This window comes from Schistocerca serialis, chromosome 2 (assembly GCF_023864345.2).
Source record: "Schistocerca serialis cubense isolate TAMUIC-IGC-003099 chromosome 2, iqSchSeri2.2, whole genome shotgun sequence".
Classification (NCBI taxonomy): domain Eukaryota; kingdom Metazoa; phylum Arthropoda; class Insecta; order Orthoptera; family Acrididae; genus Schistocerca; species Schistocerca serialis.
Window position 1 is genome coordinate 776,569,570 of NC_064639.1, and position 15,805 is coordinate 776,585,374.

At 37.4% G+C, this 15,805-nt stretch overlaps 1 protein-coding gene across 3 annotated transcripts in view; it reads left to right on the forward strand.

Annotated features, from left to right (window-relative positions):
* The window catches only part of LOC126458000 (ATP-binding cassette sub-family C member 4-like), a 310,841-nt gene that overhangs the window by 222,245 nt on the left and 72,791 nt on the right, over positions 1–15,805 (forward strand). For all 3 annotated transcript variants that reach the window (XM_050094772.1, XM_050094773.1, XM_050094774.1), the window contains one exon: positions 6,403–6,779. In XM_050094772.1, coding sequence (XP_049950729.1) covers positions 6,403–6,779 — 377 coding nt within the window. The remainder of the gene's footprint in view (positions 1–6,402; positions 6,780–15,805) is intronic.

A 15,805-nucleotide genomic window follows, 5' to 3' on the forward strand; every position in this document is an offset into this window, starting at 1 on the left:
CCATGTCTGAAATCAATATCTGATTCCATTTTATCTACTTGAAAGGTGCTGCTTTTGTAGACACATTTAGGGTTTCATGTACCATGAGGGATGTATTAGCAGCCCTCTTTCCTATAACAGATCAGATGGACAGACATTTAGCCCATTCCATCCAAATCACAACAAAGCATCTATTCCCTTGTGTCCTCTGAGCAATTTTTTCTTCAGGTGAGTGGTATCCCAAGTATACATTTCTCCATCTACCTACCTTCTCCCTGAGCTCTAGGGTCAGTCCACTATATGTTAATCAAAACCCAAGTAGATGTATGCTTAGATTTTTAAAAGAAACTTAATGATGTTTGCATGAATTCAGGGTCTTCAATTTCTCATGCCTAAATGTTCCAAATACATACAATTTTCTCTCTCTCTCTCTTTGAGCCCATCATAATTAATCTGGTATTCATATCCTGGAAATCATTATAATTAGAGACTAACTTTAAATTTTCAGGGTATACTACCAATATAAAATGTTACTAATGGAATGCTTCTCAGCAAAACCACTACTTTACTGAAGTGCACATGTTCACCATGTGACAATTCGAATATAAAAACCAGCTTTCCATTTGAATTTGATGAAGTTAAGAGTCAAAAAATTTCTGAGTTGATGAAGAAAAAGGAAAAAAGACCTAAAATGTTTGGTTGTGACCTCAACAAAATAATCCAGGCCCCAAACGCAACATTACCACAGAAAAACGAGACTAATCAGACTAGGCCTTAACCTGAATCAAAGAGTTTGTCTTAATATCATACGGGTTTGTAACATGCAACTGAAAATAATTATAAATAAGCTATATACATCAGAAAATCAAGTATAGATTTAAGTGTCTGAAAGTCCTTTGTGAAAGCATTTGTGTGGAGGGTAGACATGGATGATAAATAGTTTAGACAAGAAGAAAATAGAAGCTTTTGAAATGAGGTGCTACAGAAGAATGCTGAGGATTAAATTGGTAGATCACATAACTAATGAGGAGGTACTGAATAGAATTGGGAAGAAGAGAAATTTGTGGTTCAACCTGACTAGAAGAAGAGATCAGTTGGTAGGACACATTCTGAGGCATCAAGGGATCACTAATTTAGTACTGGAGAAAGCCTGGGGGATAAAATTGTAAAGGGAGACCAAGAGATAAATACAGTAAGCAGATTCAAAAGGGTGTAGGTTGCAGTAGTTACTCAGAGATGAAGAGGCTTGCACAAGATAGAGTAGCATGGAGAGCTTCATCAAACCAGTCTTTGGTCTGAAGGCCACAACAACAATAGCGTATCAGAAATACACTAACTAACGAAGGCTCCAAACTCAACAATACCATACAGAAGCCAGATTAATCAGAACAGGCCTGAAACTGGATCACAGCAAAGGGTTTGTCTTAATACTGCAAAGATTCATATTGTGAATCTTAAAATAAGTAAAAACATAACCTAGTTTATCAGAAATAAATGTTAATAATAAGCACTAAGTGAAAGTAAAATTCTTTGGAAGCCATATAGGTAACAAGCAAAATTAAAGTCAAACAAAGTTAAATTAACCAAGGAGCTCAGTTGTGTTATGTTTTCAACTATGAAAAAACTTCACTTAAACTGTGTTGACAACACTCCCTGCTGTATAACAGAAGTACTTTATGTGGCAATGCAACCAAAGTAAATACAAGGACAAAAGAACAGTAAGTCCTAGGAGGAGTTACAGTAATACCTTTTAACATCACATCACTTCAGTGGAGGAAAGAGTCTACAAGTTTCTTCTGCTATGCCATATCCAGTTGAAGCCACACATAGGTGATCAGATCCTAGATACCTACCAGACTGAGATGCTGTTGAATGCTACATTGCACCCACTGTTCCAAACAGTCCCAGATATTTTCCGCGTGAGTGAGATTGGGTGCTTTAACATGCCAGTTGAGTTGTTACTGGGTACCTGAGTGTTTGCCAAACCAGAAATGTATGCTTCCAGTCCTGTGAACCTGGCTGCTGTTGTCACTTTTGAAGAAGGGAGTGTCCTCATCATATTCAAATTGAAGATATAGAAGAGATATATAATGCTCATGCTTTGTATTTATGAAAATGAACATAAAATGTTTTTACTCTCAAATCATATTATTCTCAAGTGATTAAATGAGATTTCTGCAATATTTTAAGAGTTTTGAAGCAGGAAATGTAACAAAGGTTCTGAAATACTTAAGTTGAAATAGGCTGATGCAGCCTACAATGGTTCGCAGTAATTCTTCATTATATCTCACAGCAAATAACCTGGATTTTTCATTTGTGAATTATGTACATGATGTGGAACAGATTTTATATTTTTCAAATAAATTTTGACATTCATGTTATGTAAATTCTTCAGTTCCAACATTTGATGACTTGCAAATGCACTGACTCATACTGCCTTGAACTAATTTGTTCTAACTTGTATCAGGAGATATAAATATTATTATTGTGGTGTGTCAAGTATATCTTATTGAATGCTACACTATACTTCAAAGTGGCACAGATACTGACATTTTTTTAGCTTAGTCACCAAGTCCCTGTAAGCCACCGACCAGATTTTTCTGCAGTCTCCATCCACTCTTCAGTAACATGTCAGTCAGTTGTCTTGAAGATGTAAATCTTATTCAGTACTTCATGGCATTTGCTCTAAAAATGTACACAACAACATGATTTAGATTGCACTTTTTTACGCATTTGTTAGCCTCAAAGTCATATTGTTGGGATGATGGTTAAGTTTGTTTTCTATTTTGTAAAATTATTATTGCTTGTCATTAGGTCTGCACTCACAAACAACCAAGAGTTCAGTGGTAGAATTATTCAGATAAACTGTAAAGCCATTGAAGCACAAGTTAATTAAACATTGTCCATTAATCAGTGGTAATTCTAACAAGTCACTGAACAAAATATTTAAATGTGCCACACAACACAATTCATTTTTACACTATATATTTATTTATCTTTTGACAAAGTACATTGTATGGATCAAGACATATTTTCATTTCATGCACCAACAGGTACATAGTTTTTACTGTATACTGTTTAACAAAAATATAATTTATTACAAAATTACTCTGGGGCTATTTCATATTAAATTAGATTTTGTACAATTTTTCTTTTGATACAATAATGGTATTTCAATTGTTTTGAACTGTAGTGCACATAACTTCATTTACACTGTAATAACAGTTTTCTATGAGAAAATTTTTGAAACATTTTTTTGAAAATATTTTTGTTGTTTATTTCTCTCAGGAATGAAGGGAGTTTTTCAAGGGCTTTTGGTCCAGTGTTTGATGGCTTTTTTTTGTATTTTGTGGTGTGTGCAGGCTCATGGAAAAGGTTCCGTTTTCTGGTATCATGGTTGTGTTGTGTGTTGTTATCTCTAGTATCGGGAGACTATTTGAATTTTGTCCAACAGAGGAGTTCGTGTAGGCATATACTGGGTAATGTTAGTATTTTGAGAGCTTTAAATGCTGGTTTACATGAATCTTTCCATTTAAGGTTGGCTATCATTCTTATGGCTCACAGTTCACATACTGACTTGAAATAACCCACCAGATAAAAGTACAATGCAATAGTCACTTAGCTCAGTTATTAATAAAAGTCACAATGATTAACAATGGATCATTCTAACTTTCTACCAATCACATCACATTTCAGTCTAAATATTCATTAAGCTAAATCACTTCAGGTTTTTAAACATCAACATTGCTGAGTTTTCGCAGATACTGATGCATGTACTTTCATGAACAATTTGTGCATAGCTATTGTGAGAGCAATTACTGGGACCATACTTGACATAGGTGTTACATGCTTGTTATCTCAACCGGGACTGGGTTCAGACTTCAGACTTGGAGTTATGTTTGACTAATAAAAGACTGGAATATGAATAAATTGTTATTTTGGAAAGCCTACAATCATTTGGAAAATCACAAGATTAAATTTTGCCACTGCATGATGTCAGGAGTCAATCCAGGGTCCTCAGCTGTGCCATCATATTCTTCAATAGCTGTTATGGGATCAGATTTCCACATAGATTGAATTGTTGCAACAACTCGGTGTCATCACAATTTGTGTATGTCCATGGGATATGCCCCAGTGGCATTCATCGGCTGTACATTGTCTATGTTGTGTTTATGCTCAGTGCATCTCTCCTGTACTGTCTCCATACTCTGGCCTACATACATCTTCCTACATTGGCAGGGAATGGTGGCCAGAAAATGCACTTGAAGTTGTGTATCTGGAGTATTCTCCTGATTTTTGCTGATGTGTTCCTGACATATGGAATAATTGCCATTGCAACCAGTTTATCTTCATCTTCAGCAGGCTGTGGTATCAGCTTCTTTGGTCTTAAGGCATGTTGCATCTGGGAGTTGTTGTATCCATTCATATGGAACATGTTCTGCAAGTGCTGCAATTCTGTAACTAGACTGTCACAGTCTTAGATTTTCCATTCTTGTGCACTAATTCGCTCAGGACATCTTCTCCTTGTGAAGGGGCATGACTGCTGGAGGCATGTAAGTACAAACCTGCATGTGTTGGTTTGTGGTAGACTCCACATTTAAGCATGCTATCTGGTCTTTACCTGATGTTTCCAGAAATTGAAGATAATTTTTTTATGTCACCATTGGGAATCTGATTTTCAGATCCAAGTGTTGCAGGAAGTCCTGTAGGTGATGTTGTCCTTGTCACTAGACTACAAATGTATGATCAACATATTGAAAAAGCATGAAGGCTTGTAGATTGCTGACTCCAGAGTTTCTTCTTCACATGCTTTCATAAACATATTGCCCACCACTTGTGAGTGTGGGCATCCCATCAAAACTCCATCAGTTTGTTCATAATAAATTGCACTGAACAGAAATTAGGTTGATATAAGCATGATTTCCAACAGTTTCATTAGCATTGACCCAAATTTTTCTCCTATGAGGTTTAGGGAGTCTCTTAGAGGTACCCAGATAAAGAGAGATACCACCATGAGGTCTTCATGGTCCAATATGAAGTCAGAAATATTGTGCCTGTTTGACGATGCCTCCCAGCTGAATACACAGGAAATATTCAAGATTTTCCTACGCCAGAAAAGGCTGAAATCACACATCAAGCTCCTCTATTGGGACAAGATGTGCAGCAAAATTAAGGAGCTTGGCAAGCTCTAAAACAGAAAGGAGTGCCTTTTGGCCTCCCTAGTATAAGTTATATATAGATGATTACTTTTTGAAAACCTTGCTCACTGTTAACTGAATACAATGTTTCCTCTGCAAGCTCTAAGTAAAAGGGCGCTCAGCTGAGTGAAAGACCAGCAAATCTATTTAAAACATGAGTAAAAAAGCAGAGAAAGTACCTAATCATGAAGGCAGATGTCCACTGCCAGCTATGATAAAATGTCAGAAACATTATGCCTTAATAATATGGTAACTAAATTACTTTTTGTGTAACACTGATTTTGCAAATTTGTCTTACTACTACTTAAAAAATGATACTAATGTGTTGGAACATTCACTGTAGTTGAAAACTAATTTCAGATTAACACTGCATGACAGGACTGGAACCCTAACACTTGCGTTTCATGGTTATACTTTTATCAGATGAACTATCCAGGCACAACTCATAATCCTCCCTCACAGCTTTAATTTTACCAGGATCTCTCTCTAAGCTTACAAACCCCAGAAACATTCTCCTGTATGCATGGGTCTGTGTTCAAGTCCCAGCTTTAATTTTACCAAGACCTCTCTCTAAGCTTACAAACCTGAGAAACATTCTCCTGTATGCATGGGTCTGTGTTCAAGTCCCAGTGCAGCACACAGTTCTAATTTGCCAAAAAGTGTTAAAACTGTGCACAATTTGCTGCAGAGTGCCTGATCTTGCACCTACCAGATTCTATCTATTCCTATCAGAAAAAATTTAACTGAAGGAAGCAGTTTCATGAATTCTGTGAAAATAAGTAAATAAAGATGCTGTGGAATCACTGATTACTTTTTTTTGATAAACAGTTACCAAATAAGAGGGTTTTCAACAATTGTATATATATTGTTGCATTATTTCAATATAGGAAGGGGGAAATATTTCATATGCTTATTTAAATGCTATAAATATTTTGTTTTAGCCCAATTCTGAAAATTTTTCTTTATATTGTATAGTAAGTGCTCAATTTCCTCTCAAGTTAATGAGTGTAGCTGAAATGCTGCAATGAAACACTTCATTGCAAAGGTGCTATCATGTAAGCGAAGGATATCTGTGCATCTATTTGACTACTCATTTCAGTAAAGAAAATTCACATCTCTAAACCTGCAGTTTTGTTTTCCAGTTAAATATAAACTTGCAAATAACATCACAAGATCAAAATACTGATATCAGAATTAAAAAATTAAACAATAATTTCTTTTTCAGGACTACACAAGAAGAGGCTAGAGCATTGTATAGGGAAGAGATGAACAGTTTTGTTAACAAAATGAACATTTCTGCCAGTGATGATGAGATAACAATTGAAAGTACTACAACAAGCCAGGCAAATCAGTCATTCAGCTTATTGGATTTTGTAACTTCTAATAATGAAACAAATCCAGAAAGTCTACTGGATGGATTGTATGAAACTGAAACTCTTATTTACATGTTTGTGGCAATCACTGTAGGACTGGTTGTTATTGCATTCACACGTTCTCTAACTTTCTACAACATTTGTATGAAATCATCAAGAAAGCTTCATGATACAATGTTCACTAATTTGATGAGAGCACCTATGCGATTTTTCAACACAAATCCTTCAGGTAATCTTATAAAACTCATATACAAAACACCTGTTTTTACATTATTTTATTCATGAAGGAAACTGGTAACATCTATGATTATTATTAAATAATGATTATTTGGGGAGATGATGATTAGACACAAAGGTTTTTGAAAAACTGTTATTTTCCAGGCAAGTATGTCCATCTTTAGGTGTTTACATCTGCATTTACTGCATAGTTAATACCTTCTTAAAGATATCAGCTTGTTAATAATGTGAGCTGTTGTTTCTGTTTCATGCACAATATTATATATCACATGTGTTCAATCAAATGATTTTTGTCAGTCCTTCTACATTAACACAGAGTTTTGTACAGCCACCTGTTATGTGTAAAGAAAAAGTACAGCAAAGATATCCAGAATAAACACTTCAGATTATTACAACAGTGCTCAAAGCGCAAACATGTGCTTCACACATTAGAAGCTTCTGAATAGCATCTGTGGTTGTGTTCAGTGTTATTCAAAAATTTCTCATTTCTTTTGTGTTGCATTATAATTTTGTGTCTGTGTTGCTTAGTGCTATGAAAAATTAAACAGAACTGATAAGTTCCCAAATTCTTGTTTCACTGTAATGAATTATCAATATGCAATTATTTTTAGTAAGTAAAGTATTTGTCCTAGCATGGATGAAAAGTGTGTGTGTAGTCAACTAAGATATTAAGGTGCCAATGACAGTTCATCTACAAGGCCGCTCAGTTGTGTCTATAACAAAATGCAGATGATGACTCTAATAGGCTGAAAAAAGGAAAATAAAAATTCAACAAATAAACAAAGAAAAATTGAATATTTTCATGATGATGATGGTAAGTGTAGAGATTAAACATGAACATAATATGATTGAAAAGTGAGAAGTTATTTCATAGTTATGTTATGTGATGTCATGTGTTCATGGATAAATTCCCAATTACCATTGATTAAGAATTCTGACCTCTTACATTTGAACTGCAAAGTCAGAATAGCTGTGTATGTCTCTGTTAATGTAGGCTTTGTCTCCTCCTGTGCAACTTCTTTTATGCTGGAAGCTGGAAAGGTCTTTTTACAAATCTCATCTTATGTAAATTGAAGATGGAGGGAGGGAGAAAGGAAGGGAAATGGAAGGAACTGATTGTACCATGAGCATCAGGGCTTAAAGTAGAATATGCAGTGTGAAAATTTGTGTTGGACTGGGACTCAAACCTGGGACCTCTTGTTTACTAGACGTTTGCATTAACCAATGCAGCACCCAGACACAGTGCTGATTGCAAATGGACAGACTATTTTAGCACATTCCTTGGCCAACCCATATTTCCACCTAGTGCCACCTATCCACAGTCCCAATCCATTTTCTTGCTCGTTAATTTTAGATTACCACTGGAGGGTGAACATTCTAGATTCACATATTTTACTGTTCACATCACTTATTCTGCATACTCTTTCATTAATTGTACCAATATCCATTTGTACTGTGATATATTGTGAAAGGCTGAACATTTGTGAGTGCTGCAATGAACTAGTACTGTTATCGTCAACTATAGGCTTAAACTAAATTGGGCTCCTTTAAAAATTTTTTGGACAGTAGGCCTATCCTTATTCAAAACAGTCTATCTCTAACTTCACTGTACAATTATGTGACAAACAGATAACTTTCAGAATTTTTGGAAGCTTAGAAAGCTATAGTTTCATATGTTAATGGTATGAGTGTTTTGTATACATAATTTAATGCATAGCAAATCAGGACTTGTGGTTCACAGTTCAGACAAGGATTACATCACCCCTGAATTTCATTGTATATCAATGCACACAAAAGTGCATGTTTGAGAATTTTTGGAAGCTACCATTGTCCTTTGCATAATCTATGACCAATTTGTAACAAATCAGGGTTTTTGATTTAGTTACTGTAGCAAATCTTCTAACATACTGTGTTAAATCTAGTTTTCCCTTAAAGAGGAGTAGCCCTATGTATTATCTGCATTTTTCATAAATTAACTCTGTTTTCAAGTCTACTAACAACTGTAACATCAAAACATTTTAGGAAACTAATAATTTTTGTCATAGGTTTCTGCATTGACTTAATAGAACTCCCATTTTGTGTATCTGTTTGAATTCTCATGGGGAACTAGCAACATTTTAGCTCGATAGATTAAAAGAAAATCAGCAGGTTTAATTTAAAGTTATTTGTTCACAGGCTAATAATACATTGCACCAACCAAAATGGAGCCCCACTGTGAATGCAGTTCTCAAAGATGGGATGAGTTGGTTGATGTTTGTAAGCAGCTGGAAATCACCCTGACTTCTGTCAAATGATTGGAAGCTGCTGTGAATTGGTGTGTTGGAATAGCTCCTGAGAGTCGTTTACCTTTGGTACCTGTACCAGAGGTACCTCAAGTACTATCTGCTTTTGTGGATCCTGTCTCCTCTGTGGAAAGTACAGGATCTGTCATTACCCATCCACTTGTTGCGAGTGGCATGTCAATGGTTGATGTAGGTGTCCTGTACAGGATGGATAGGGACCAGGGAGGATCCAAGGTGTTGTACTGATCTCTCTAATCAACAAGTATGAGATTCTGTCTTTCACTGAAACTGAAACTGAACCAGTGAGACTCATTTCACCTGTTTATGGGGAACCTGTTTTGTCTGCTATTAGGAGGCAAATGCAAGAGAGTAGGGGTGTACTGATTGTCTGAAGTTCAAACACATGGTGAATGATGGTACTCCTTAGGGAAATGGCAGCAAGGGACAGGAAAGGACACCAGGCGCACTCAGGTTGTGTGCCTGGGAGCCTCATTCCACACACTGAAAAGACTATTCCAGCAGCCATTGAGGGAACAGATTGCAACCAACTGCAGACTGTGGAACACAATGGAACAAATTATGCCTACTGTTTGGGCTTGGAGGTCTTTCTTGGGTCACTCCAGTGACTGTCAGAGAAGGCTGAGAACACCAGCCTTGCACATGGAGTTTCGGTGAAGTTCACAATTTGCAGCATTGTCCCTAGAACTGATGGTAGTCCCTTTGCTCCTGACTCAAGTAGAAGGACTGAACCAGAGACACTGAAAGTTCTGCGACGAGCTAGGCTGAAACTTCCTGAACTTGCGCCATAGGGCTGAGAACTGTAGGGTCCCCGTAAGTAGGTCAGGTGTGCATTACACATCAGAGGCTGCTACTCAAGTAGCTGGCTGTGTGGGGGGAAGGGAGGGGGTTCACACAAGGATTTTTTTTAGATTAGGCAACTCTCCATCTAATCCAGATAATGATAGCTTTAGAAAACCCAGAAATATCATTGTGAGATTAAAAGAAATGCCTGCCACAGGTGAGAGTATTAAAATCCTAATGGTAAACTGCTGAAGCATTGACAACAAAGTGCCACAGTTTGAAGTGCTCATGGAAAGCAGTGAAGCTCACATAATACTAGGCATAGAAAGCTGGTTGAAACCTGAAATTGATTGCAGTGAGTTTTTTGGAGTAAATTTAAGTATACATCAAAAGGATATGGAAATGGGAAATGGAGGTGGTGTATTTGTCCCAGTAGACAAGAAACTCAAATCCACTGAGATAGAAGCTGAAACTGTATGTGAGATTGTTTGGCAAGTCTCAGTATCAGGGTTGGTTAGAAAATGACAATTGGATACTTTGCTCATCCCCCAGACTCATCTCCTGATATAACTGAAAACTTAAGTGAAAACCTCAGTTCACCTGTATGGAAGTTCCCCAATCATACTGTAATCATGGTGGAGACTTTAATCATCCAACAATTAATTGGGAAAATTACAGTTTTGTTAGTAGTGGCCATGATAAAACATCCTGTAATACTTTACTAAATGCCTTTTCTGAAAACTAATTAGAACAGATAGTTAGGAACCCCACTTATGATGGAAATGTATTGGATCTAATGCCAACAAATAGACCTGATGTCTTTGAACATGTCCATGTCAAAACTGGTATCAATCACCATGACACAGTTGTGGCAACAATGATTATCAAAGTACCAAGGACAACTAAAACAGGCAGATATATATATATATATATATATATATATATATATATATATATTTAAAAACAAAGATGATGTGACTTACCATACGAAAGCGCTGGCAGGTCGATAGAAACACAAACAGACACATACATACACACAAAATTCAAGCTTTCGCAACAAACTGTTGCCTCATCAGGAAAGAGGGAAGGAGAGGGAAAGACGAAAGGAAGTGGGTTTTAAGGGAGAGGGTAAGGAGTCATTCCAATCCCGGGAGCGGAAAGACTTACCTTAGGGGGAAAAAAGGACGGGTATATACTCGCGCATACACACATATACAGACACAAGAAGACATATCTATGTGTGTGTGTGTGTGTGTGTGTGTGTGTCTATATATATATATATATATATATATATATATATATATATATATATATATATATATATATATATACAAAACAAAGATGATGTGACTTACCAAATGAAAGTGCTGGCAGGTCGACAGACACACAAACAAACATATGGTCTTACAAAAAGGTACGGCCAAACTTTCAGGAAACATTTCTCACACACAAAGAAAGAAAATATGTTATGTGGACGTGTGTCCGGAAACGCTTACTTTCCATGTTAGAGCTCATTTTATTACTTCTCTTCAAATCACATTAATCATGGAATGGAAACACACAGCAACAGAACGTACCAGCGTGACTTCAAACACTTTGTTACAGGAAATGTTCAAAATGTCCTCCGTTAGCAAGGATACATGCATCCACCCTCTGTCGCATGGAATCCCTGATGCGCTGATACAGCCCTGGAGAATGGCATATTGTATCACAGCCGTCCACAATACGAGCACGAAGAGTCTCTACATTTGGTACCGGGGTTGCGTAGACAAGAGCTTTCAAATGCCCCGGTAAATGAAAGTCAAGAGGCTTGAGGTCAGGAGAGTGTGGAGGCCATGGAATTGGTCCGCCTCTACCAATCCATCGGTCACCGAATCTGTTGTTGAGAAGCTTACGAACACTTCGACTGAAATGTGCAGGAGCTCCATCGTGCATGAACCACATGTTGTGTCGTACTTGTAAAGGCACATGTTTTAGTAGCACAGGCAGAGAATCCCGTATGAAATCATGATAACGTGCTACATTGAGCATAGGTGGACGAAACTAAAATGAGCTCTAACATGGAAATTAAGCGTTTCCGGACACATGTCCGTATAACATCTTTTCTTTATTTGTGTGTGAGGAATGTTTCCTGAAAGTTTGGCCATACCTTTTTGTAACACCCTGTATATGACCAGTGACATAGAATCTAAATAAGAAACTTGACACTTTCCACACAGGTCAGGAGCATGTAGAGGAAGTCTGGCTCAAGTTTAAAGGAATAGCTGATGATGCTCTGGATAGATATGTACCCAGAAGAACAGTTCATAATGGGAGGGAATCTCCACAGTATACAGTCACAGTAAAGAAACTTCTAAAGAAGATTACTGCATAATAGGTGTAAAACAAAGAGTAGCACTGTAGACAGAGAGGTACTGAATGAAACATGTTTGGCAACCATGAGAGCAATGCTTGATGTCTTCAGTGACTACTGTAGGAGAATATTATCAAATGACTTTTCACAAAATCCAAAGAAATTCTGGTCATATGCTAAGGCTGTTAGCTGCACCAAAGTTAGTGTCCACTCCCTAGTGAATGAGACAGGAACTGAAACTGAGGTTAGCCGTGAAAAAGCTGAAATGTTTAACTCCATTTTCAAATATTTCTTTACAAAGTAAAACCCAGGAAAATTGCCCCAATTTAATCCTCATACCATTGAAAAGATGAATGAAATAAGTATTAGTGTCAGTAGTGTTGAGAAACAGCTGCTATCATTAAAATTCAACAAAGCTCCACGTCCTGATGGAATCCCTGTCAGATTCTATATTGAATATGCAGCTGAGTTAGCCCCTCTTCTAACTATAATCTATTGTAAATCCCTCAAACAAAAAAACTGTGCCCAATTCTTAGGAAAAAGCACAGGTTATATCCATCTACAAGAAGGGTAGTAGAAGAGATCCACAAAACTACCGTCCAATAGCCTTGACAACTATTTGCTGTAGAATCTTAGACCATATTATGAGCTCAAACATAATGAGGTATCTTGAACAGAATGACCTACTCAGTGCCAACCAGCATGGTTTTCAAAGACACTGATCATGTGAAACCTACTTGCTCTTTTCTCACATGACATACTGGAAGCTTTGGATCAAGGCAACCAGGTAGATGCAGTGTTTCTTGATTTCCAAAAAGCATTTGGCTCAGTACTGCACCTACACTTATCATCAAAAGTATGGTCATATGGGGTATCAAGTGAAATCTGTGAGTGGATTGAGAGCTTTTTGGTAGGGAGGACACAGCATGTTATCTTGGGTGGGGAGTCATCATCAGGCATACATGTATCCTTGGATGTAGTCCAAGGAAGAGTGTTGGAACCCTTGCTGTTCATGTTGTGTATTAATAACCTTTCAGACAATATTAATAGTAAAATCAGGCTATTTGCAGATGATGCTGTTATCTATAATGAAGTACTGTCTGAGAGAAGCTGCATACATATCAGTCAGATCTTGATAAGATTTCAACATGGTTAGAAATTGACAGCTTGCTCTAAATGTTCAGTATGTAAAATTTTATGCTTTACAAAATGAAAAAAAAACATTGTATCTTATGATTATCATATCAATGAGTCCCTGTTGGAATTGGCCAACTGATACAAATGCCTGGTCATAGCACTTTGTAGGGATATGAAGTGTAATGATCACATAGGTTCAGTCCTGGGTAAAGCAAATGGTAGACTTTGGTTTCTTGGCAGAATTGTGGGGACTGCAGTCAGCCTACAAAAGAGATTACTTACAAATCACTCATGTGACCAGTTCTAGAATTCTGCTCAAGTGTGTGGGATCTGTACCAGATAGAACTAACAGGGTATATTTAATGTAAACAGAAAGCACAGCATGTATGATCACAGGTTTGTTTAATCCATGGGAGAGTGTCACAGAGACACTGAAGGAACTGAACTGGCAAACTCTTGAAGGCAGACATAAACTATTCCGATGAAGTCTATTAACAAAGTTTCAAGAACCAGCTTCAAATGATTAGAGGTACACTACAACCTCTATGTATCACTCACATAGATATTGTGAGGTTAAGATCAGAATAATTACTGCACACACAGAGGCATTCGAATGATCATTCTTCTCACACTCCATGTGTGAATGGAATAGGAAGAAACCCTAATAACTGATACAATGGGACATATTCTCTGCCATGCACCTCATGATGGTGCAGATGTAAATGTGCATCTGCACTGATGGCTGTAGATTCACAGCACATCGAGGTGTGTCGCTTATATGAATGCATGGTGTCTGTTCCTTCACTCATGTCCAAAAGAACAGATACCACAAATCCATGTAACTGATACTCCTTGATGATCTATGAATACACAACTGTCAGAGCAGATGCACATTTATGTTCAACATCCAGTGGGAATATAAAATTAGTGAACATTGACGACATGGACAGGGCTGCAGGTAAGTGGTGGTGCTTGTGTGTATGTGGTTACACCAAGGAATATGCTGAAACAGTCCACGCATTTGTGATTAATAAGGTGTCCAGGTGACACAGACTATCGCAGTCACCTAGTAAGCAGGAGATTGTGTGTTCGAGTCCCAGTCTGACACTCCTCACTACTGGTTCTGCATAAAGTTGTGATGCATCTGATATCATCATTTCTTTCCCTTTCCTTTCCTTTCTCCTCCACTTTCGATTTACACCTTGCATTAGTATAATAAATCTCAGCTTTCTGGTAAATAATTTAGAGGCCTACTTCATTAATATGAATATACTGATCTATTCATTGCAGTAGTTGAACAGTTCGTACTATACTTTATGACAAAATAGCTCCATCATTACATTTTCTCAACACAATTTTTTCTGATTGTAACTGATGAACATTCTCACTTGAATGATAGCTACCAGAATGACCTTTAAGACTCTCCAGATATCACTGATATCAGTGATGTCCTTCTTCCTTGGAGCACACCGTATCTCCAAAGACAGGGAGCACACCATATCTCCAAGACAGGATCTGATGAAATGGAACAAATCACCACTGAGCAGGTGCCATGGAATGTGATAAAGTAGCTATTCTCATCCTAGCTTGCAGATGCACTGCATCCATTCAATGTAAGATCACATGTGAAAACAAGAAACCAAATTCCTACATAGCATACATTCTAAGCTAATTACTGAAATAAACTTCTGTGGTGGCAATCATCGTGTATCAGTTTGGTATACATTGTGCAAGACCTCACTTTACTAAAGTGATATGGTACACTACAAATGCAAGTTGTGGATGAGAGCTAGAAAAATTAAAAGAAGAAGAATGTAGCATAAAATAGCAACATGTGGATCACCAGAGGCTAGATTATGCTGCCGTAGAGTGCAGTATCCAAATAATCTGACCAATGAAACACAGTATGTGATCAAAAGTATTCAGACACCACCCAAAACATACATATTTCATATTAGGTGCATTGTGCTGCCACTAACTGCCAGGTACTCCATATCAGCGACCTCAGTAGTCATTAGACATCATGAGAGAGCAGAATGGGGCACTCCGCAGAACTCACAGACTTTGAACATGGTCAGGTGATTGGGTGTCTCTTGTGTCATACATCTGTACACAAGATTTCTACACTCCTAAACGTTCTTAGGTTCATTGTTTCCAATGTGACTGTGAAGTGGAAACACGAAGGGACAAGTACAGCACAGAAGTGTACAGGCCAAACTCATCTGTTGACTGACAGAGACTGCCGACAGTTGAAAAGGGTCATAATATGTAATGGGCAGACATATATCCAGACCATCACACAGGAATTCCAAAATGCAAGTACTATGACAGTTAGGCAGGAGGTGTGAAAACTTGGATTTAATGGTTGAGCAGCTGCTCATAAGCCACACATGACACTGGTAAATGCTGCATGATGCCTCACTTGGTGTAAGAAGAGTAAACATT